The sequence below is a fragment of the Schistocerca cancellata genome, chromosome 8, assembly GCF_023864275.1.
Source record: "Schistocerca cancellata isolate TAMUIC-IGC-003103 chromosome 8, iqSchCanc2.1, whole genome shotgun sequence".
Lineage (NCBI taxonomy): Eukaryota > Metazoa > Arthropoda > Insecta > Orthoptera > Acrididae > Schistocerca > Schistocerca cancellata.
Genome location: NC_064633.1, coordinates 381,533,392 through 381,558,308, shown reverse-complemented (window position 1 = coordinate 381,558,308; position 24,917 = coordinate 381,533,392). Strand labels below are relative to the sequence as shown.

At 40.7% G+C, this 24,917-nt stretch overlaps 1 protein-coding gene across 1 annotated transcript; it reads left to right on the top strand.

The window, feature by feature from the left end:
• Positions 1-1,171: 1,171 nt before the first annotated feature.
• LOC126095590 (uncharacterized) lies at positions 1,172-24,547 on the top strand. Its single transcript, XM_049910363.1, has 2 exons — positions 1,172-1,804; positions 24,410-24,547. Exons 1-2 carry the CDS (start codon positions 1,172-1,174, stop codon positions 24,545-24,547), a joined length of 771 nt encoding a protein of 256 aa, XP_049766320.1.
• Positions 24,548-24,917: the final 370 nt, after the last annotated feature.

The window sequence follows — 24,917 nt, the reverse complement described above, 5'->3', positions numbered from 1 at the left end:
GCGGCGGTGCACAAATGCTGCGCAGTTAGCGCCATTCGACGGCCAACACCGCGGTTCCTGGTGTGTCCGCTGTGCCGTGCGTGTGATCATTGCTTGTACAGCCCTCTCGCAGTGTCCGGAGCAAGTATGGTGGGTCTGACACACCGGTGTCAATGTGTTCTTTTTTCCATTTCCAGGAGTGTATATCGACAAAACATCTAAGAAGTTCGTCACACACTGTTACAAAAATAATTATAATGAAACATAAGTTTTAATTCCTGCTACAAGTACTCAGACGATTTCGAAGTTCACGTCATCCCGCAATCACCAAAAACCACGTAAATACTTTCAATTATCAGAGTTTAGACTCCGGAACTTGTGATCACGATATTATTCTGAGCACCGTGAAATTTCAATGAGGTAGTACCTCAAAAAATTTTCAAAGTTCACCAAATGGTTACCCAAACCTAAAATCGCTTTGGGTGCGCAATTAATTCGCCAACATACCATATCCCAGCAATCACCAACAAACAACGATGAACGCCAATAATTTTAGTTGGTTGGTAGGTTTGGGGTGAGGAAACCAAACAGTGAAGCATCGGTCACATCGGATTAAGGAAATATCGGGAAGAAATACCCCGAGCCCTTTCAAAGAATCCATCCTGGAATTTGCCTAAAGCGATTTAAGGAAATGACGGAAAACCTAAATAAGAACGGCCGGAAGCGGATTTGAAGCTCGTCCTTCCGAATGTGAGATCAGTGTGCTAACCAATGCGCCACCTCACTCGGTGTCCTTTTCAACACTTTTTCATTTTTTGAAGTCTTGGCTGATGAATCCCAGTTAAACATCAAATAAATGACAACATTTCAGTTTTAAAGAAAATTACATATTGTCGTGGTTCATGGTGTGGGTTCCTGTAGTCATGTCCTAGTTCATGAACCACGGGCAACGTATGAGTGGCCAAGTAAGTGGTCCCGACAGTCGGGATACCAGTTACTTTGGAATAAGGCTGGGCATCTCGGACATATTCTGAGTCGTGGTCACCTTTGTGCTCATACAGCAAAGTCTACCAAATCCACCGGTTAGTCCCGCAGCCGTTAGGGGTAAAACCCAGTGGGACTCGGGGCAAGTAAGGCTAGCAACCTGCTTCCCTGGTACTTTAAATATGATGCTGGCAACAATCAGAGCAAAATGCCTCGGACCTTTGGAGCTGACGGAGTCCCACCTCTAACTGACAAACCAGGGAAACCTAAGATACGACTTGGCAAACAAATGGTGGTGAGATGGGGAGCTATTAATATCAATGGGGGCTACTCTGGGAAGAAGGTAGAGCTAGCAGAGGCTGCAAGTGAGATGGGGCTGGACGTTTTAGCTGTTAGTGACATTCGGTTATGGGGTGAGAAAGAAGAGGAAGTGGGAGAATACAAGGTCTACCTGTCAGGAGTCAAAGCAGGAATAGCACAATGGGGCGTAGGCCTTTACATCAGGAAAGAAATGGAACCCAGCGTAGTTGCAATAAGGTATGTAAACGAACGACTGATGTGGATAGATTTGACATTGTCTAGCAAGAAAATTAGAATTGTGTCAGTATATTCGCATTGTGAAGGGACAGATCAAGATAATATGGATAGTTTTTATGAGGCGCTCAGTGATGTAGTTCTTAGAATAAAGGACAAGGACAGTGTTCTGCTCATGGGTGATTTTAACGCCAGGATTGGAAATCGAACAGAAGGGTATGAAAAAGTTATGGGTAAATTTGGAGAGGATATGGAGGCCAACAGGAACGGGAAACAACTCTTGGATTTCTGTGCAAGTATGGGCTTAGTAATCACAGACTCCTTTTTTAAACATAAGAACATTCACCGGTATACTTGGGAAGGCAGGGGAACCAGATCTGTCATTAACTATATAATAACAGATCAGGAATTCAGGAAGGCTGTGAGGGACACACGTGTATTCAGGAGATTCTTTCTCAGGATAAGGAAATCAGGCACAAATACATAACAACGATCTCAGAAAGGTACCAGTTAGTTGAATGTAGTCAATTACATTCATTGGAAAAGGAATGGACAAGGTACAGGGACACAGTACTAGATGTGGCTGAAGAATGTCTTGGAACAGTAGTGTGTAAAAGTAGGATGAAACAAACAGCTTGGTGGAATGACACAGTCAAGACAGCCTGTAAAAGGAAGAAGAAGACATATCAAAATGGCTACATACTAGAACTCAGGTAGACAGAGAAAGTTATGTTAAAGAAAGAAACAAAGCCAAAGACATAATTGCAGTAACCAAGAAGAAATCTTGGGAAGACTTTGGGAACAGGTTGGAGACTATGGGTCAAGCTGCTGTAAAACCATTCTGGAGTGTAATTAGCAGTCTTCGATAAGGATGTAAGAAGGAAATGACAAGTATTTTGGACGGGTCAGGATAACTGCTGGTGAATCCTGTGGATGCCTTGGGCAGATGGAGGGAATATTTTGAAGAGTTGCTCAATGTAGGTGAAAATACGATCAGTAATGTTTCAGAATTCGATGTACAATGGGACAGGAATGATGATGGAAATAGGATCACATTTGAGGAAGTGGAGAAAATGGTCAGTAGTTTGCAGTGCAATAAAGCAGCTGGGGTGGATGAAATTAAGTCAGAACTCATCAAATACAGTGGAATGTCAGGTCTTAAAGGGCTACACAGGATAACTGAAATGGCCTGGGAGTCGGGACAGGTTCCATCAGACTGGACAAAAGCAGTGATCACACCTATCTTTAAACACGGAAACAGAAAAGATTGTAACAACTACAGAGGTATCTCCTTAATCAGCGTTGTGGGTAAAATCTTCTCAGGTATTGTTGAAAGGAAAGTGCGAGTATTAGTTGAGGACCAATTGGATGAAAATCAGTGTGGGTTTAGGCCTCTTAGAGGTTGTCAGAACCAGATATTTAGGTTACGGCAAATAATGGAGAAGTGTTATGAGTGGAGCAGGGAATTGTATCTATGCTTTATAGATCTAGAAAAGACATATGACCGGGTTCCTAGGAGGAAGTTATTGTCTGTTCTACAAGATTATGGAATAGGAGGGAAACTTTTGCAAGCAATTAAAGATCTTTACATGGATAGTCAGGCAGCAGTTAGAGTTGATGGTAAATTGAGTTCATGGTTCAGAGTAGTTTCAGGGGTAAGACAAGGCTGCAACCTGTCTCCACTATTGTTCATATTATTTATGGATCATATGTTGAAATCAATAGACTGGCTGGGTGAGATTAATATATGTGAACACAAAATAAGCAGTCTTGCATATACGGATGACTTAGTTGTGACGGCAGATTCGATTGAAAGTTTGCAGAGTAATATTTCAGAGCTAGATCAGAAATTTAAGGACTATGGTATGAAGATTAGTATCTCCAAAACGAAATTAATGTCAGTGGGAAAGAAATATAAACGGATTGAGTGCCAAATAGGAGGAACAAAGTTAGAACAGGTCGACGGTTTTAAGTGCTTAGGATGCATATTCTCACAGGATGGCAACATAGTGAAAGAACTGGAAGCGAGTTGTAGCAAAGCTAATGCAATGAGCGCTCAGCTACGATCTACTCTCTTCTGCAAGAAGGAAGTCAGTACCAAGACTAAGTTATCTGTGCACCGTTCAATCTTTCGATTCAGGTAACCTTATCAACAAGGTTGAGGTTACGGTTATGAAAGTAGCTAGGATGATTGCAGGTGCTAGTAGATGGGAACAATGGCAGGAGGGTGTCCACAATGAGGAAATCAAAGAAAAACTGGAATGAACTCTATAGATGTAGCAGTCAGGGCGAACAGGCTTAGATGGTGGGGTCGTGATACACGCATGGGAGAAGCAAGGTTACCCAACAGACTCATGGGTTCAGCAGTAGAGGGTAGGAGGAGTCGGGGTAGACCAAGGAGGAGGTACCTGGATTCGGTTAAGAATGATTTTGAAGTAACAGGTTTAACATCAGAAGAGGCACCAATGTTAGCACTGAATAGGGGATCATGGAGGAATTTTATAAGGGGGGCTATGCTCCAGATTGAACGCTGAAAGGCATAATCAGTCTTAAATGATGATGATGATGATGATGATGATGATGATGATGATGATGATGATTACATACTGTATAGAAATATACTAGAACATAGGGAAAATTCTTATGGTCACCTTGAAACCTCTATAAAATATTCACACAATATTAGCCAAGTAGCGAATAAAGTTTGCGATGCATGCCTTCACCTGGCTCTTCACTGTGTATGCAGGGTGGTCAGAAACAGTCTAAGAAGCTTGTAAGCGTTTTGCAGGGTAGGCTGTCTTGATAAATATAGCTTTTCAGAATGTTTCTGATAAATAATTGTTAAGAAAAAATTCGATACATTCCTCCAAGTTAGTTATGAAGTTACGAAATCAAGTCATTGTGAGCGCTAATTCAAGAAACCTCCCAAAGACGGTGTCGCCAAATGTGTTGTTCCTTTGGTTTCATAAAACCTAACGAGAGAGCAATACAAAGTAGCACCTAGGACAATATTAAGAATCGAAACGCAGCCAGAAGTAGAACAGTGACCACCACTATTATCCACGCTGTAAGAACAACTGATACTAATTGCACCTGGCGGGCCACTTTAATTTGCGAGCGCAGTGATGCTACTGGCCAATGTCAATGCTGATTATGTCTCAGTAAAACCTATCCTGCTATATCCTGACATGCTTTCCAGGTTATGTCTGACCACCTTTTTTTGTTAACCATAAATTTACAAATACCTCGTAACTAGCAGATTTCTGTCCACTCTTACATCAGTAATATTAACTAATGTTCAGGGACATTAATGATGTTTTCACGATACGTATTTGCGATGAGAATTTATAGCCGTAGAATAATTTGTATATTAATTTCGTGAAATTGTGTACAATTTCTTACACATATGCTTCACTGTAAAAGTAGTACATTGTGGTGATTACCGATATCAACAAAATATGGGTCAAATGGCTCTGAGCACTATGGGTCATAACTTCTGAGGTCATCAGTCCCCTGGACTTAGAACTACTTAAACCTAACTAACCTAAGGACATCACACAAATCCATGACCGAGGCAGGATTCGAACCTGCGACCGTAGCAGCAGTGCGGTTCCAGACTGAAGCGCCTCTAACCGCTCGGCCACAGCGGCCGGCACCGATATCAACAGCATGCATATGATTCACAATGTGTATATATTGTTTAATTTGTTATTTTCTTATTTCTTTTTATAAAATAGTGTAATTAAAACTATTACTGTTTTTTTAGTTTTAGGGCTTAGAATAATTATTATGCTTACAATTTCCATGAACTCGTCTCATCATGCGATTTCTCTGGGGTATCTGGTGTTTCTGTAGCCTGTTTGTGATGTACGTTAAGCATTTTCGTAGGAAAATATTATTTATTCACTCTTCCCAGTCATCTGTATCCGCCACTCTTCAATCTGTTGGGCTGGCAGCAGCCCCGCTCTCACTGCCTCAATTTTCCCAGTGTGCTAATGTAGTCAGTCGCTGCCCGTATGATCACAACACAGGAACCCAGTCCATTCTATTCACGCTTCCTTACCCGCCTGGCCCTCAGCCATGGGCTTCCGTAGAAAATTTTCCAAGAGAGGCACCACTCTAATATTGCCAGTTTTAATATAACTGAGCCGTTATGTCTGAAAACGTTTCGCGCCCCAGGAACTAAATTTAACACGAAGTACACAACACTATTATTATTTCAAATGACAGATAGCTATCCGTTTCTGAATTATTGCAGATGTCGCCTATTTCATCCAGAGATATGAAATAAAATATTCGTACCATTACATGCACGTTATCCAACGAGTTACAAACCAAACACGCAAAATATTCACAAAAACGTTACTAAAATTTCCATAATAAAAGGCCGAAACTGAATATTAAAAATCTGCTTTAGAAAAAAAAGATGTCAACAAAAATAACCATTAAAAATGGAAACTTAGTGCAGAAATGGGGAATAAACTTAACAAAACTTTGATCTGAATCGGCTTAATGCGAAGCGTGATAAGGCTTTTATATCATTACGTGCTGCAATGTTATGGCTGACTCATATTAAGGAAAGTTGCACTACTGGTCATTAAAACTGCTACACCAAGAAGAAATGCAGATGATAAACGGGTATTCATTAGACAAATACGTCATACTAGAACTGACATGTGATTATATTTTCACGCAATTTGGGTACATAGATCCTGTGTGCTGTACCCAGAACAACCACCTATGGCCGAAATAGCGGCCTTGATACGCCTGGGCATTGAATCAAACAGAGGTTGGATGGCGTGTACAGGTACAGCTGCCCATGTAGCTTCAACACGATACCACAGTTCATCAAGAGTAGTGACTGGCTTTCACTTCTCTTTGGCCTAGTTTCGCTTCTCTGTTCTTTTTTCTATTTGTTTTATTTGCTTTGTTTTATTATTATTTTTTATTATTATTATTCGCGTAACATCTCATATATTAAATGAGATATGTTACTACGAAAAGAGACTCAAAATACCTTTTAGCGGTGCTGTGCTATGCCTTTCCTTGGATCACAAATTTTCAACAAAAGAAAATGTATTATGTTCCTATTGTTCTGTATCTGCCTTTCTATTAAAGCAGTTATAGTACGCAATGATTGTTCAGCATCATAATTTTGCAGTGGATTTTTGTTAATAGTAAAACATTAATAAGTACCACGGCTAACCCGAGAACATGAGACTATTATCGGGGAAAAATAATGTTTTTACTATAAGGTTGCCAGACCAGAACTATGCACAGCTAGTTTCTTTCATGTGATGAAAATAAATTATCTCTTTTCACTATTAGTATTATATTATCAGCAGCCCGCGTCAGCCTGTAAAACACATCATAAAATCTGCAGCTCTGCTCTGCGACTTCGAAAGCTGAAAGAAATAATTTTTCACTTCACTATTACCTGACCGCTTCTTTGCGGTATGATAGGTTTCATGTACTGCAATTTAAATGAATCGCGGCAGCGGCTGGCTCTTTCATAGCGCCGCTCTGCACCACGAATAATATTTAACCAACTGAAAATGTCTTAAAGGGATGGGATAAAATACCAGGCAAGCTTGACATGAATCATAATACAAGGTTTCACTAAATAACTCTATTCAAACATTTGAACAATTTGAGTAGTACACACCTTTTTAACAATCTTGCCTAATGGCGTCCCTCTTACAAACTTGACAAAATAATGCTACCCTAGCATACAATATCACGTCACAGGCTATCCTTCTCACGTAACTCCAAGAAGAAGACAGAGAAATTAATGTTCGTTATGTATTATTTATACTAGTCACATATTCTCATCTTTGTTTGATATTTATCGTCTGTGGCGGTTTCATTACTCGCCGACACAGATATTATCTAAAATAAATAATAAAAAAAGTACATAATTTTATACAATAACAAAATATGATACACCATGTTTTTCTCTTTATCACATAATATGTCTTTTACTAAGAGACGTTACAATGCCCCCTGGCAGCAATTGACTAACGTTAAGAATGTTCAGCAATATGCTGCCACTAACGTCCGTTTTGTCATTGTCTGTTACCTTATTTGGAATATTCACTATTCACTTGTTTGCTATTTTGCATTATAGTTTTAATCACACTCTTTATGGTTTTCTTACACTTCGCGAGGTGACCGTAAACCTAGTCCCAGGGTCATTACAGGTTTTTGGCTCCCCCATTCGGGCTACGTGCGGTCAGAAAACCTGGGAAAACTGCGCCGGTGCCATGGTCATCACGCCTGGTTTGTCTTAAAACACAGTTCGATTGTTCATCAAAAAAGGTTGGAATTCATTTAATGTTCACAGATAACAAAGGTTATTTATGACAGAATGTTAAACTTTTAGTCTCCTTGTTAAAAATGTACCTTCTACACTCTTTCACATTTGTGTTCTGTGTCACACTGAAAGTCAATCATTAAACAGTTTTTACAGTAGTGTAATTGATTGTCTCTGCACTTACTCACGACCAATGTTCTACCATAGTATGGCATTCGTGTCAGTTTGCTTCACTAATATGACGAAAACATATAACATATATCATCGAACAAGTAAATGTTTTGAGTTTATACACAGTGAATTAAAGAAAAAAAATGTCTGTCACGTAATTTCGTGTCCAATAAATCGTTTTCATATTAGTACATTAACAGCGTAGTTGGTAAAGTTCAGTTGAATGTCAACAATGTTGTATGAAGCGGGCGGCGCGAAGCAATTGTTGCGTAGCGTCGTCTGGGACGCGGCGTGCCAACGACCGCTGGGGTCGACGACCTGCTCGCCGTAACAGCGACGGCGTGCTGGGGTGGCGCCCGAGTAGTCGCGAACCGCGCCGAACCATTCTCCAATGTTGGCGTGTTGCAGTGGTTTCCCGCGGCCGGTTGGCTGGCGGCACGGCACTCGTCTCTGCTTCTCCGCACGGCTCCCCGTCACAATGCATGAAACAAATATTCCACAACGGTGTACTGTCTTTAAGGATACATATTATTAGCTGTGGAAGAAAATGCAACTTGGTTAAAAGCGTTTATTGTTCAGTAAGCCGTCGTTTCACTGGTATGCACAGGATGTTTTGGCGTGATAACAGGTTTCTTGTGGCTTCAGAAATCAATCGCATTGTGACACTGGTATTCAGGGTTCGTCACACATACGTTGTACTACACACTTTCATTTGTTCTCACGGTCGATACGCTGCCAGAGCGTCTTCAACATGCGAAAATGTTTCGGTTCACACACACTAAATGTTTCCGTCGAGCGATGTTTGTTTGGATCGACTCCGAACGGATCACTAACTACCAGTTTTACACACGGTAAATTTATTATTCGTTGAGCACTGCACTATGACAGTTAGTCACTCAACACTTGATTCATACCGACGCATATATTGGTGCAGATACAACAGTCATTTTCTGTCCCTACTACACACAATATTCCGTCCTTTCCTAGATTGTTTATGCACACAGTTTATTTTTAATGCATATCACTGTTCTTAGCATAATCACTCTCATCTACATTGAGTCCATTGTGTTTACCATGTCATTACACACTTTTAATACTATTACTAGGCATATATGGCTTTTTTGTAATTATTTAAAGGTGTGTGATTTTTTGTACATAGCTTTCTTTTCCCTTTTCAGTGTAGCTTGCCCGGTTATCACCCATCTAGCAAACAGATTTTACCATGTGCATGACAGCTGGACTTGGGCATATTGCTCAATAAATACTTCGTTTAGTACTAGCATTATTTTTTAATGATCTGTCCTACACGACTACAGTGTAGTTTCCACGTTGATTGACTTGACTCGCGTATCGCGTAATTAATACTCAAGGATGTGTACCAAGTACACTGGCTTCAATTGAAGCATCGATACATATAAAGCGTAGGTTACACGGAACGGGTTTGTTTTTGATTGAATTCTACCCCAGTGTCGTTCTCAGATCACTATTGGCAGTAAACGTTACATCACATAATTGTGTCGTACTACAAAGTCAATTTATGGCCAGTAGAGACTCTCTCTCAGGGTTCCTTAATTCTAACACAATTACATCTGTTACATTACTATATGAGATCGCATCATTAATTGTACTTACTTACTACAAATGAAAAATGATTCAAGAAATTAATCATTATTTTATCAACAAAAAGATTATTCATTGCTTGATGAGCATATAGTATTTTAATGACACTAATTGTCTGTAAACAAAGTCTTTCATTTGCATGCTATTGCTCAGTTTACTAATTCTACTTTCATGCTACGCTTACTTATTTATGTCTTGCTTCTTCAAAATTCTAAATACACACAAATTCTTTCTTAAAGCTAACATACTTATACTCTAAAACACAATTGAAATCGTCTTATTACTACTACTGTTTACATCTGACATGTCACTGAATAAATAATTTCACTATCCCACTCTAACCTCTTTCAAATCTCTTTAGCCACTACTTCCCTCCTCGACCAAGGGATGGAGTAAGATGCGCGACAGTATGTTTTGTGGGGCATCACCTCTAGGTGATAGTGGTACCCCTTGATAATTCCTGGTCGGTCGGTAAATACCATGTTATATTCCGATAGCAGCTGCGTCAACTGTTGCTTTTGTATGTTGCTTAAACTTTCAGATTCCTGTACTTTGTTTGAAATGCATCAACATTTGTTTCAAAATTTCTGTCTTCTAAATTCGGATAATAGAGGTCTGCTACATGTGAACAATCATCGAGGTGTAGTACCCAGGGGTTCCTACATTTGATATTAATTCGGTTGCAACATGGCACAGGTACCTCCTTCGATTTCACCATAGACAACTCAATCCTCCTACCTTTATTAACTATGCTTAGTTTTCCCGAGGAGAGGTCGATCACTGCGTCCCTCTCACGGAGAAAATCTACTCCCAGAATGCAGGCCACCTTTAACCCTTTAACAATGAGGAACGAGCTCACTATGGCTTCGCCCTCCTTACAAATCTCCACCTGCACCTGGTACTTAACTAATTGGCTCTGTGCACTTATAGCTCCAGACACCTTGCAATGATTAACCGGGAAAGTCGGTATGCTACGTCCTTTCCCCAGCGCTTTAAAAAACTCTGTACTCATTACACTCACTGAGGCACCTGTGTCGATGATTATATTCACTGCAACATCATTGATTTTCGCTTCTATTATGGCTTGCACATTCTCGTTGCTATCTTTCCTACATTCATGCGGTTCGGTCAGTAGATCTTTATCCATACTGATACCGTCGTTGTATCGCAGCATATGTATTCCAGGGATATTATTGTCATTCGTGTTGCTCTCACTCCACCCCTCGGCCAGCGATGGAGAGCATATCGAGGCCGATTCTAGTTTGTTGAATGGTTTGCTTGCGAGGTACTTGGACGACCATTGTCCGCGATCTCTACTATATTTACGTTTTGATTTGTAGGCCGCCACGACTGCGCAATAGGCGCGTTTTGCAGTGGTGGTCTGTTGTTGTCGTACCGGTCATTACCTTGCCGTTCTGGGCTTGGTCGCTGATTCTGATTCCAATTGCGATTACTGTCGCTGTAATTGCTATGCCACTGACCTCGCGCATTTTTCCAGCGGTTGGTCCCTGGCAGTCCGGAATCGTACCGGTCGTCAAATCGACGCTTTTTGTTATGGGACGGTTGACCATACCCGTTCTGACTTCTCCCATTATTACAATTTTGCGAGTGCTCTTGCCGCTTGTTACTACCCCCACCATTTCCATGGCTGTGGTTTTGTGCACTATTATTTCTGTCATGTTTACACCCTGATCCATTATTCCGCGAGTGATCACACGCTGCTTTTGCGTCTTCCTGGATTAAATCTATTGAATCTAGAACAGACAGGAAATGTTCCATGTCGCTCTCTGGTACGTGTATTAATTTCTCTTTGATGGTAAATGTGATTTTAGGAGTCTTATTATGTCTCTTGGTGAGATTGGCTCATCCCAGTAACGCGTTTTGTTTATATACGTCTCGAAATACCGTCTCAGATTCCCAAGACGGGGTGAGTACGGTTCGGGATTGTATACTTCTTTTCTTAGCCGTTCTTGTATACAAGGCGACCAGTATTTCGACAAAAACGCCCTTTCGAATTGTTCATACGTCATGCAGCTGTCTGCTACTTCCGTAGCCCACAACGCTGCATCACCCTGAATGTATGACATTACGTATTGAATTTTCTGGGCTTCGTTCCACACACTAGGCAAGATATTTCTAAAGCTTTTTATGAATACTACTGGGTGTACTGACTTCCGTTCAGTAGTAAACGTTTGAAACTGCCTATTTTTTATCAAACTTTCTTCAACCAATATTTTTGGACTATACTGGTTTGCTCCTGGGACATAGGCTGTGTGCTCCGAACCGAAGCTACAGCTCTTCGCATTATCGCCTAAAGATTCACCATTGTTGCGTCGCGTATAAGTTTGTGCGTTGCCAAAACATTGGCTGTTGGCGACATAGTTTCGTGTTCAAGATGATTGCTGCTCTGGGCTAAACCCTTTTCCATGTCGGATATCCGTTTACTAATATGCACTTGCCATTGCGGAATATCCTCACTGAGTATTTGTTTGATGGTTTGCACGTCGTTCTGTACCTGACTATTTACCGCAGTACTGAACGATTCGGAATCTCTATCTGGCATGGCTGCTTGTACCTTAGAATTAATATTTTTGTCGATCTCACTCTCCTTCGCTTCTAGCCATGAGTTGAATTCGGTTTCAGTTTTAGTCGCTTGTTAGTTCCACTTCTGCTGTACAAGCTGTGTGGAATCTATTTCTAGCTTTTCTAATCAGTTGGCTAAGACACCTATCTCGTCTACCCTGTTAGTGTTTGCTACTTGCAGGTTGTAGACCTGTACAGTCAACTCCTGCACGGCTTTAGGTATCGACTCATAATTCTGTTTCATACAGGCAATCTCTTTTTTCATAATTTCTAACGATTGCACAAGTTGCTGGTCCCGCTCAGCTAACTGGCGATCCCGCTCAGCTTGCTGGCGATCTCGCTCAGCTTGCTGCGCGAGAAAGATCTCAATTTTTTCATCCCTTTCAGCTTGTTGTTGTGCGAATTTCGACTGGTAATCCAGCACGCGCTCTAATATCGCCTGAAGTGAATACCCACCAGGCAGATTACCACTCTCTGGTTCCTGCTTTTCTGGGGTTGGTGCAATTTCTTTGTCTACATCTCCTTGAGCACTGGTGGGCGGTGGCACCACTTCCTGTGCCCCTGCCCCCACATTTTCGCATGGTATATCCTCAAAGAAAGTACTTGTACTGCTTAATGCACCCGTTTCTACATTTCCTGCACTAACTAATGGCTGTTCCTCAGTATCCATATTGCTCGGACGTTGACTATGCAATTTAACCATATTAATAAATTACCTACTCGAACACAAGATCTGACAGTTTTGCCACTTGCACACAAAATATGTTAATTTATCTACAGTACTCTGCACACTAAAAATTACTATCTACACTCAACTTTGCCCTGTTATAAACACCAACGTCAAACTACGCACACCACTAGCGATATGAGATCACTTCACTGGTGTTAAGCTTCTACAAACAGGACAACTACACTGTAGTCTTACCTTTAGTTTATCTGATTTCGGGGTTCGGCTGCCCCCGGATTATGTAGTCGTTACAGTTTCTCAGTACTATCAGGATCGTTTCCTCTGACTCGCTTCCAGTGGTGCGTTTTTTCATGAAAGAATGTTTGTACATTCATTAATACATGGCATTAATCATGATACACATACATACATTTATCACCAAATACATACATGTATATAACAATAGACAATGAAAGAAAACACATAAAACAGTTATTATTTTCGTGGCCACTGCAAATTCGGGCCCCGCGTTTTTGGGCGACAGTTTCACTTCTTTTTGGCCTAGTTTCGCTTCTCTGTTCTTTTTTCTATTTGTTTTATTTGCTTTGTTTTATTATTATTTTTATTATTATTATACGCGTAACATCTCATATATTAAATGAGATATGTTACTACGAAAAGAGACTCGAAATACCTTTTAGCGGTGCTGTGCTATGCCTTTCTTTGGATCACAAATTTTCAACAAAAGAAAATGTATTATGTTCCTATTGTTCTGTATCTGCCTTTCTATTAAAGCAGTTATAGTACGCAATGATTGTTCAGCATCATAATTTTGCAGTGGATTTTTGTTAATAGTAAAACAACAATAAGTACCACGGCTAACCCGAGAACATGAGACTATTATCGGGGAAAAATAATGTTTTTACTATAAGGTTGCCAGAACAGAACTACGCACAGCTAGTTTCTTTCATGTGATGAAAATAAATTATCTCTTTTCACTATTAGTATTATATTATCAGCAGCCCGCGTCAGCCTGTAAAACACATCATAAAATCTGCAGCTCTGCTCTGCGACTTCGAAAGCTGAAAGAAATAATTTTTCACTTCACTATTACCTGACCGCTTCTTTGCGGTATGATAGGTTTCATGTACTGCAATTTAAATGAACCGCGGCAGCGGCTGGCTCTTTCGTAGCGCCGCTCTGCACCACGAATAATATTTAACCAACTGAAAATGTCTGAAAGGGATGGGATAAAATACCAGGCAAGCTTGACATGAATCATAATACAAGGTTTCGCTAAATAACACTATTCAAACATTTAAACAATTTGAGTAGTACACACCTTTTTAACAATCTTGCCTAATGGCGTCCCTCTTACAAACTTGACAAAATAATGCTACCCTAGCATACAATATCACGTCACAGGCTATCCTTCTCACGTAACTCTAAGAAGAAGACAGAGAAATTAATGTTCGTTATGTATTATTTATACTAGTCACATATTCTCATCTTTGTTTGATATTTATCATCTGTGGCGGTTTCATTACTCGCCGACACAGATATTATCTAAAATAAATAATAAAAAAGTACATAATTTTATATAATAACAAAATATGATACACCATGTTTTTCTCTTAATCACATAATATGTCTTTTACTAAGAGACGTTACATGGCGTATTGTGAAGAGCCAGTTGCTCGGCCACCACTGACCAGACGTTTTCAATTGGTCAGACATCTGGAGAATGTGCTAGCCAGGGCAGCAATCGAACTTTTTCTGTATCCAGAAAGGCCCGTACAGTACCTGCAATATGCGGTCGTGCATTACCCTGCTGAAATGAAGGGTTTCGCAGGAATCGAAGGAAGGGTAGAGACACGGGTCGTAACACATCTGATATATAACGTCCGGTCGCAGGTTCGAATCCTGCCTCGGGCATGGATGTGTTTGATGTCCTTAGGTTAGTTAGGTTTAATTAGTTCTAAGGTCTAGGCGACTGATGACCTCAGAAGTTAAGTCGCATAGTGCTCAGAGCCATTTGAACCATTTGAAAATCTTCAGATGATGTCTGCATTGCCTATGCTGTAGAAGGTTACTTCTGCAGGTGAATTTGAAGGTGATTTTGGAGTATTTACCACTTACATTGAGTCGTAAACTGACCCAAACTACACTTGACCTGGGAAACCCAAATATGACATTTGCCTTCACGGCCTATTCATTATTTTGCTGACTACATACATGTTTCAACGCGTTCGCAAACCTCCGTTTGCGACTTTCTCACGGCTTTATTAATATAGCTTTCAGAACAGATGTTTCTCAACTTCAGCTACGACAATTAACAATAAAAAAACAGATGGTGTGAAAGTAATGAAATTGTTGCGATTTTAGTATGAAACCTTTATTATCATTTAATACACACATACGTGCGAGAGAATGAACAACTCGATAACGAAAACACGAGAATGTTAAAAACATAGAAATCGGTATGAGGTCAGAGATGAAGTGGAGTTGGAACGCCCTATCCTGACAATGTTAAATTTAGGGATTTGGCTTCCCTGTGTTTCAGGAACCACTGTAGCCACTGACATGAATCTTTTACAGGACGTTAACTGTAGGCTCTGAGTCTACTGAATCTACAGTAATCGCATTTCAGCCACTGGTTTTGGATATTCAAGTTTTTAAATTTATAGTTAATATTTAGTGAATTTTTTTGTGCGTTGTCCTAAATAATTTAAATTATATATAACATTATGTTCTTCTTTTAGTTCAATAGACTCAGGATATATATGTTATAACTCCTTTAAAATTTGAGTATTCTACTCGAAGTGCTTTCTGATATTTACTAAAAAATAGAACAAAAAATGTAAATTTTCAGGAACGGCTTCTAAAGTTTCAAAAGACTGTAAATCACTTAATACATGCTTGATTTTTTATTTTTAGTCACTCAGAAGCACCCTGCCGTATATTATTTATCATCTTCTTGATATTTTTCCAAGTTCTTTCTTCTTTTGTTCTTTCAGGACTCAGTGGCCACCTGTGCTGCATACTCTGCTTTATCAATGCGAACCTTGCCCATCCATTCAAGTTCTTTGATGCAGTTTGCTCCAGGATTAATTCCCATACCCTGTAGCAATTTCACCCTACCAATATTGTCATCATTTAAAGCAATAACCGCACTTTAGTGTCTTCATTCCAACAAAAACGTTTTTTGGTAAGCGAGTCCATATAAGATTACTGAACAACCCACTTTAAATTTGAGTCTGACCATGCAGACACTTCTTCAGTAATTCAGGATTTGCCAGGTCACTGTAAATAGGTTTTATGATATGCATCACTATTGCTGGGATGGAATGTTTATGGCTGTATGAACTGTTTGAGTACAGGGCTTTGCAGTAATTGCACTGTGAATCAGGTCCAGGGAGGCAAAGGTGGTATACTGGGTTTTCATCATTTGGCAGGTTGTGGAGGAAGGTAGCCCATACTGCCCACTTTACTTTCAACCGATCATCAGTATTATTTATAGCTGTAGTTCATCAACCATTTTGTCTGTCAGCATACCCCTTATAGTTTTACCATCAGAAAGTTTCTTGTCTCTCAATCTTTGTTTCAACTTCCTCAACCTGGTGCCCATCCTCTTCTGGATATGACCAACACATTCCAGTTTTGTGATAATCTTATCACCATAAGGCTGAGCGGCTACTAGGCTGAGTGGCTACTACACTGTTATATGCTTTTGAGTCTCCATCAACTAAAAAATTAGTGTAACACATTCCCCTTTCGTTCCCAGATCACCTAAAGTTTTTAATAACTGCAGAGACCTCCATTCCACCACTTGTTCATTCATAATTTCTGTCGCAGATATGCACTTCTTTATTCCCTGATGTAGACTTATAACAACGTTTGGTTGAAACCTGGAAATCTATTACCTTTCCATTTTCCACACTGATCACTGTAGCAACAGAATTCTTAGAACGGTAGCCACACTTCTGCCAAGTGCCATCAAAAGCTACTGTTATGTCAGTCATACCATCATCTGTTTCAACAGCTACGTTTGTAGCACCATTCACTGACTCACATGCAACAGATTCCACAGCATCTCCAACAAATCCTGCATATTTGTCGATTTTACAAGGTGGGCATGGCATATTCATCATGTCACACATTGTTTCTGTTGCATTCTGACCTTTACCAATACCTCTCAATCCAAAAAATCACCTAACATTTACTTCAAGATAATTATTCCAAAATGAATGAGTATACAACAGGCATTCAAAAGTTTTGCACAGTCGTCTGTAATTTTTTTATTTTTTGCAGAAGGAGAATGAAATGGTTTGTGAACATACTTGGAACATTTAGCTGTAAGTTGGTGTATAAAAGTATTTTCTTTTATTGACAGGTGAGCCATAATGGGCTGCGAAGCAGATTTCAGGTTGCGACAAGGGTCAGTGATGAAATTACTTTTCAAGACTGGAGATGACTCTGCCACATCGATTCACAGGAAGTTGCTCCCTCTTTATGGGGAGAATACAGCGAATCGCAGCAGTATCCAGCGTTGGTTGCTGAGGTTCAAAGAAGGTAATTTCTCTCTCCTGGACAATCCACATTGCAGTACACCACCGATGGGAGTGAGTGATGTGAATAAGGAGACCATTGATCAAATCATCCAAAATGTCAGATGTGTGACGACACAACAACTTGCTGAAATGACTTGTTCGTCATTGGGTAGTGTGGTATCACTGGCGCAGTCACTAGGGTACAGAAAAATATGTGCACGCTAGGTGCCTAGATTATTGACAAGAGAAATGTAAACGATGGGGAAGAATGTGTGCAATAGTCCCATGAAGGCCTTTATTGAAGAGTGGAAACAGCGTTTTGACGGCGTCATTATCCAGGTTGATTCATGGTTGTTTCTGCCCGAACCAGAGACAAAACCCCATCCATGGTGTGGCGTCATCCAGGTTCCCCTCGGAAGAAGAAACCAAGACTTTCACGAACAGTAGGCTGAAAAGCTATGGCCTTCTTCTGGGATCAGTTTGGTGTCATTTTCATTGAACTTTTGGAACCTGTCTCCACAGTTAAGCGGGACTGTTATTGTTTGTCACTGAACAAACTGTGACGTGCCATCAAGACCCGCAGACCACAGCTTCAGGGTCAGCTCGTCAGACTACACCATGACAATGCCAAACCCTATACAGTCATAATGCAGGAGATAATTAGTTGGAAAATTGTTCCTCATCCTCCTTACAGTCTGGACTTGGCTGTCTGATTTTTAACTCTTTGGTCGCCAGAACGTCCACCTGCGCGGTAAAACTTTTCATAGTGAGAAAGACCTTATTTTCTGTGTCAAGGAATGGTGTAAAAGTCCATGCCCAGATTTTTACCAAAGTGCATTTACATCATGGGAAGAACGTGTGACGTCGCGAGTTAATGCGCGATACAAATTATTGCAGTAAGCTACACTGCAGTACAGCACTCAATATTGGAGCTGGAGGCTCTGAAGAAGACAGCAAGATATGTCCTATCAATGAGTCATGTGCACCTGTTGCTGAACGCGCCAACGTGTCACTTAACAGGAGCTTATATTCATGCCACCTATGAACCTAAATAAACTATATTAAATTTATTCAATCATTTTCAAAATGGGTACACTACCTTTTGTTATTCAGGAGAAGATTGTACAAAAATTGTAAGCCTTTAACTCTTATAGTTTCTGATTTAAAAAGTCAAAAACCAACTTTTAGTTTATATTTTGGTATAATTTGAAAACATAACCAGAACTCTAAATGGGCAGAATTATTTAACTGAGATTTTAATTTAAAAAGCTTTTACTACTTAACATTTTTGTAATATAAAAGTCAGACAAAATTATTATTTGTGTCTAATATTGTTGTGGGCGTAAATGAGAGTGAGTGAGAGTATGTTTGTGGGACATAGGTTAAATTTCAAGATAAAATTTATGTAATACATTACGTAATCATAGCGTGGGAAAAATGCTTGTGCTCACTTTGCTGATGACGTATGTCTATGTGTACTTGCTTTTGTAAGGAAGCAGCCAGAATAACAGTTGAAAGTAAAATCATATTCTAAATTTATTCACAGATTAATTTTATTTTCGTTTGGTTTTATTATATCTCATATTAGTATTTGCATGTTGGAATGACGTAAATGCATCTGTGAATAATGATTGGCGTAGGCCAGTTTTGGCGGGAGAATGATCTCGAACAATTCTTCTGGTTGGCCAGCGAAAATGATCGGCCAGTCAGAGTTAAGCAGTTCCCGCACACTGCTGGATAGATATGCTTTGGCAGAAGCAACATCCAAGTCAGCCGCTAGTCAGGTACTTGACATGCAGGTCATGTTGAACATTTCAGTATTCATTATGTGTAAAACGAAGAAGTAATTGGATTCTCGAGTCCAATAGTGTTGCCATGAAAGCAGTGACATTTACAGAGAGTTTGGTGAAAGTTGGAAGTTTTTGAATTGTTTTGTTGGAAACATAACTGCGGGTAAACGTTCAGTCTGTGTGTACATTCCACGTGACATGCTCTTTTTTAGTATGTGGAATATTTGGCGAACAGTTTCTTTTAAATAAATCCACTGAAGAGGATCGAATGTGTAGCTCACTGTTAGTACCGGAACTGTGACTGTAAGATCATGTAATTATTTGGCGGAACTGTGACTGTAAGATCGTGTAATTATTTGGATCCGACTTAGGTTAAAATTCTTGCTGCTTTGGGTGTGATTTGGATTGCATGAACTGTGAATTGAGAAGAGTAGTTCTGTTAGTTAAGTACATGAGGGCTTGACGGCAGGTTTTATTTCATTTTAGCTAAAGGAAATAAAAAGACTTGTATTAGAGTTTTGACATTTTGCTGAAGTAATGAAGCAACCACCATCCGTCCGAAAATTATTATAAGATATTTGCAGGATAACTGGCTACTAGAGCTACGCGGACTTTGTAACGTAAGTATAGGCGCTGTTTTATTAACCCTGCTTTTCCGACGTACTAAGGGTACGTATGTTTGCAGAGAAACGACATGGTGAACTAACGCTGTACTGAGGTACGTGGAACTTTTGCACTGAACAGAGCGACCAACGAATAAAACTTTTTAATAACCCGGCCCCGCCGCGAACGTTGGGCCAGATGCGTCACAGCTGATGGAGGCGACATTCAGTAGGCTCAATGCATAGCTAAACGTTCCAAGTACGCTCACAAAAAATTCTCTTCCTACAAAAAATTAAACAAATAGAGACGACTGTGCAAAAGTTTTTGAACGCTCTTTGTATGTACAACTGGCACAATTAATGTAAGTCTCCTGGATAATCCATTTCATACCTCCCTGTCTTCATGTAAACTAACTGGCCCTCCATATATTTAGCAACACACACATTCACCTGACATTCTTAGGATGTGTAAATCTATCAGAATATAACCTAGCCTACCATCTGCATCAGTTTCGTTTGGAGAAAACTGTGTATCACTACGGTTTGTTTTAATCTTCGAAGCGCTAATGGGGGGTTCTCTAGATACTTACGAGTTTGCCTGTATTTCATTGTCTGTAACTTCACACACCACATGTTGCACACAATGTTTTCCTTCATTCGAAAATCTATTCCCATGAAATCCACGTTTCATAAAACCACTTCGTTTTGGCGTCATACTTAACTTTTCGAGAGATTTAATAATCTATTCGTCACTTTTTGTCGGAATAACGTTAGCACTTCGACATACAACGCGTTTTCACACTATGAAATGATACGATACTGGTTTTTACAGTGCTACCAATACAAACACGTAATTAAACCTTTATAACACAGCAATCCACAGCCCTCTATATAAAAAATTACCGATTTTGTAAGATTTTGAGGTAATGGATGTAAAAATTTTAACATCTTCAACCAGTTTAGGTTATATTCAAAATAACAAAACACTGCCAATGTGAATTTGTAATTTATACAGGGTGTTACAAAAAGGTACGGCCAAACTTTCAGGAAACATTCCTCGCACACAAATAAAGAAAAGATATTATGTGGACATGTGTCCGGAAACGCTTAATTTCCATGTCAGAGCTCTTTTTAGTTTCGTCAGTATGTACTGTTCTTCCTCGATTCACCGCCAGTTGGCCCAATTGAAGGAAGGTAATGTTGACTTCGGTGCTTGTGTTGACATGCGACTCATTGATCTACAGTACTAGCATCAAACGCATTAGTACGTAGCATCAACAGTGTTGGTGTTCATCACGAACGTGGTTTTGCAGTCAGTGCAATGTTTACAAATGCGGAGTTGGCAGATGCCCATTTGATGTATGGATTAGCACGGGGCAATAGCAGTGGCGCGGTACGTTTGTATCGAGACAGATTTCCTGAACGAAGGTGTCCCGACAGGAAGACGTTCGAAGCAATTGTTCCGCGTCTTAGGGAGCACGGAACATTCCAGCCTATGACTCGCGACTGGGGAAGCCCTAGGACGACGAGGACACCTGCAATGGACGAGGCAATCCTTCGTGCAGTTGACGATAACCCTAATGTCAGCGTCAGAGAAGTTGCTGCTGTACAAGGTAACGTTGACCAAGTCACTGTATGGAGAGTGCTACGGGAGAACCAGTTGTTTCCGTACCATGCACAGTGTGTGCAGGCACTATCAGCAGCTGATTGGCCTCCACGGGTACGCCTCTGCGAATAGTTCATCCAACAACATGTCAATTCTTATTTCAGTCCAAATGTTCTCTTTACGGATGAGGCGTCATTCCAACATGATCAAATTGTAAATTTTTGCAAACAACATGTGTGGGCTAACGAGAATCCGCATGCAATTGTGCAATCACGTCATCAACACAGATTTTCTGTGAACGTTTGCGCAGGCATTGTTGGTGGTGTCTTGATTGGGCCCCATGTTATTCCACCTACGCTCAATGGAGTACGTTATCATGATTTCATACGGGATACTCTGCCTGTGCTGCTAGAACATGTGCCTTTACAAGTACGACACAACATGTGGTTCATGCAGGATGGAGCTCCTGCACATTTCAGTCGAAGTGTTCGTACGCTTCTCAATAACAGATTCGGTGACAGATGGATTGGTAGAGGCGGACTAATTCCATGGCCTCCACGCTCTCCTGACCTGAACCCTCTTGACTTTCATTTATGGGGGCGTTTGAAAGCTCTTGTCTACGCAACCCCGTACCAAATGTAGAGACTTTTCGTGATCGTATTGTGGACGGCTGTGATACAATACGTCATTCTCCAGGGCTGCGTTAACGCATCAGGGATTCCATGCGACGGAGGGTGGATGCATGTATCCTCGCTAACGGAGGACATTTGAACATTTCCTGTAACAAAGTGTTTGAAGTCACGGTGGTACGTTCTGTTGCTGTGTGTTTCCTTCCATGATTAATGTGATTTGAAGAGATGGAATAAAGTGAGCTCTAACGTGGAAAGTAAGCGTTTCCGGACACATGTCCACGTAACATATTTTCCTTCTTCGTGTGTGAGGAATGTTTCCTGAAAGTTTGGCGGTACCTTTTTGTAACAGCCTGTATACATGTCATTTGCAATATCCCTTGCCCTGTGCTGGTTGAAGGAAGTTATCAATAAAAAGTCTTACCGATTGTTACTTGTCTAAATTGAATATATAGCGCGAGGTGTTGCGTGTCGCCTGCGCGAGTGAAATAATTATTCTATGAAGTCGCTTCGTTCCATGGCGAGTGAAGAAAAGTAAGAAAATGAGAATGTGACTGGGCTTTGTTACGAGACACGCTAATGAGAGACCGTGTAGGAAGTGTGTGCAATGAAACAGTCATTGTTAGCCGTCTTATTATATAATTAGTGTTTTTGAGATTCACAAGCAGTATGAAATGTTAAGGTGGAGTATAGTAACGGCCAAAATACAGTCTGTTGCATTTTAAAGGTAATTGGCGTATTAAATTTTTATCGAAGGGTTCTGTGAGGAACTATTATGCACTACAAGCTTGTATAGGACTTCGAGCATTTGGTGATCGATCTTTGCAGTAGAACCGGCTTCTATCACACGGTCAAAGCACAGAGAAAGTTTTCTCTAATAAAAAGAACTCATTTCACTCGCTCGGCTCCAGGCTGTAGCGACACCCCCGGGATAACAAGGCCGCCCAGCAGTGTTAGTGACGTCACACTAAGCGGCCCACAGCCGACGCAGCAGTCCACGGACACCTCCGTACAGACGCCCCTGATGCTAACGATCTTCTGTCCGTCATACAGAAAGGAGCGAACTACAATTCCAACCAAAGACCAAATTATATATATTCTTGTAGACAGCATAAAGGTTCGTAACGAAATACCGATTACATATACGGGCAGGAATAGGTCCTAGAACTCCTCTGAAAAGTGTTTATCTTCAGTACCAGAATGAACATCAAATTGTCAGGTTTTCTAAATAGAAAAGCACTTTGTTAGTAACAGACAGCAATAATGAGACTTGCAGTTGGTGATTTCTACGTGGAAAAGGAAATAAGCTGTAGACAGATTGAAAATGGTAAGTAAAGAGAGCCTCAGCCTTTTGCTCACATTCTTACATGTAATGCACTTGGTTGTTTTTCATGTCCTTACCTTTCATAACATTTTTAATATTGTTTCAAGAAGTGTATCTTCAATAGCAGAGTGAACTTCAAATTGTCAGGCTTTTCTTAAAGGAAAGAGCAGTCCCTTAGTATCACAGTGCAAGACAGAATCTTGTGTTCAGTGATGGCTATGTCAAAAGGAGAATATTTGATATCTATCTTTTGTTTCCATTCTTTATTACTGGGGATACACTTGTAAAAATTCTTGAAAAGTGCTGTCACCATGAACATATGAGTAAATTCACAATAGTCATGTGTTTTATGAGATAAAGCGAACTGTTGTTACCTTATTGTAAACGAAAGTTGTGAGGGTTTTGCTATGTATGACAGTGTTTAAGATAATTTACTTTCAGTGTAATAGCTTGAAAATGTTAAGTCCTGCTGTCAGTTGGCATTTGTCACCACCTGTATGCGAGTTTTAAAGCTAAATAGTGTTCTGACAATTATAAAATAGTGGCAAAGTTCCTCAATCGATTAAACTTATTCCTGCCCGTATATGTAACCGGTATTTCGTTATGAACCTTTATGCTGTTTACAAGAATATATATAATTTGGTCTTTGGTTCGAATTATAGTTCGCTCCTTTCTGTATGACGGACGGAATATCGTTAGCATCAGGCGCGTCTGTACGGAGGTGTCCGTGGACTGCTGCGTCGGCTATGGGCCGCTTAGTGTGACGTCACTAGCACTGCTGGGCGGCCTTGTTATCCCGGGGGTGTCGGCTGTAGCGCCTAGAACCGCACGGCCACTCCGGCCGGCGAAGATTTTCAGATTATTGTGCAGCCGCATCAATGATCTGCAGAATTCAACATAATGCATATTTCTCTGGGTTGCGACCAACAGAGAAGGAAGAGTTCTCAGTACACGGCTAGAGAAGTTCGATTTGGCAATCTGCAATTTCATTCCGTACCTATCGTTCACTGCTAGAAATTCGTGAAAATAATGTAATAAATAATACGGCTGTATTCAGATTTTAGAGGGAGCAAGTGTCTTCTCTTTCCCCACTCCTGCAGACGCCAACGGCCGTGGCAGCAATAAATGTGCTTATGACGCCAAGGGACAGCCACTCCTAGTATCACAAACTATGTTGTCAAGCCCTCCCAGCTAGCCGCGTGGCCTAAAGCGCAGCTTCCCGAGCGGGAAGGCGTGCCGGTCCCCGGCACTAATACGCCCGGGGGCTTAGTGTCGCGATACAGTGTGCCAGCCAGCCTGTGGATGGTTTTTAAGGCTGTTTACCATCTGCCTCGGTGAATAGGGGCTAGATCCACTTATTCGGCCTCAGTGACTCTATGTTGGCGATTGCTGCGCAAACACTGTATCCACGTACGCGTACACCATAATAACTCTACAACACAAACATTGGGTTTACAGTCGTCAGGTATGGGACGTTGTCGGGGGAATGGGGGGTGGTTCCACTGAGGGCCGAACTGCACAATAACCCTCGGTTCGGTGTGGAGTGGCGGTGGAGTAGGTTGACT

Bases quoted from the DNA above. Each gene is read 5' to 3' on its own strand.
- LOC126095590 (XM_049910363.1), top strand. From the start codon at position 1,172: ATGCCTCGGACCTTTGGAGCTGACGGAGTCCCACCTCTAACTGACAAA. The intron at 1,805-24,409 runs GTAATCACAGAC...GGCTGTATTCAG, and splicing joins TCTGTGCAAGTATGGGCTTA to ATTTTAGAGGGAGCAAGTGT.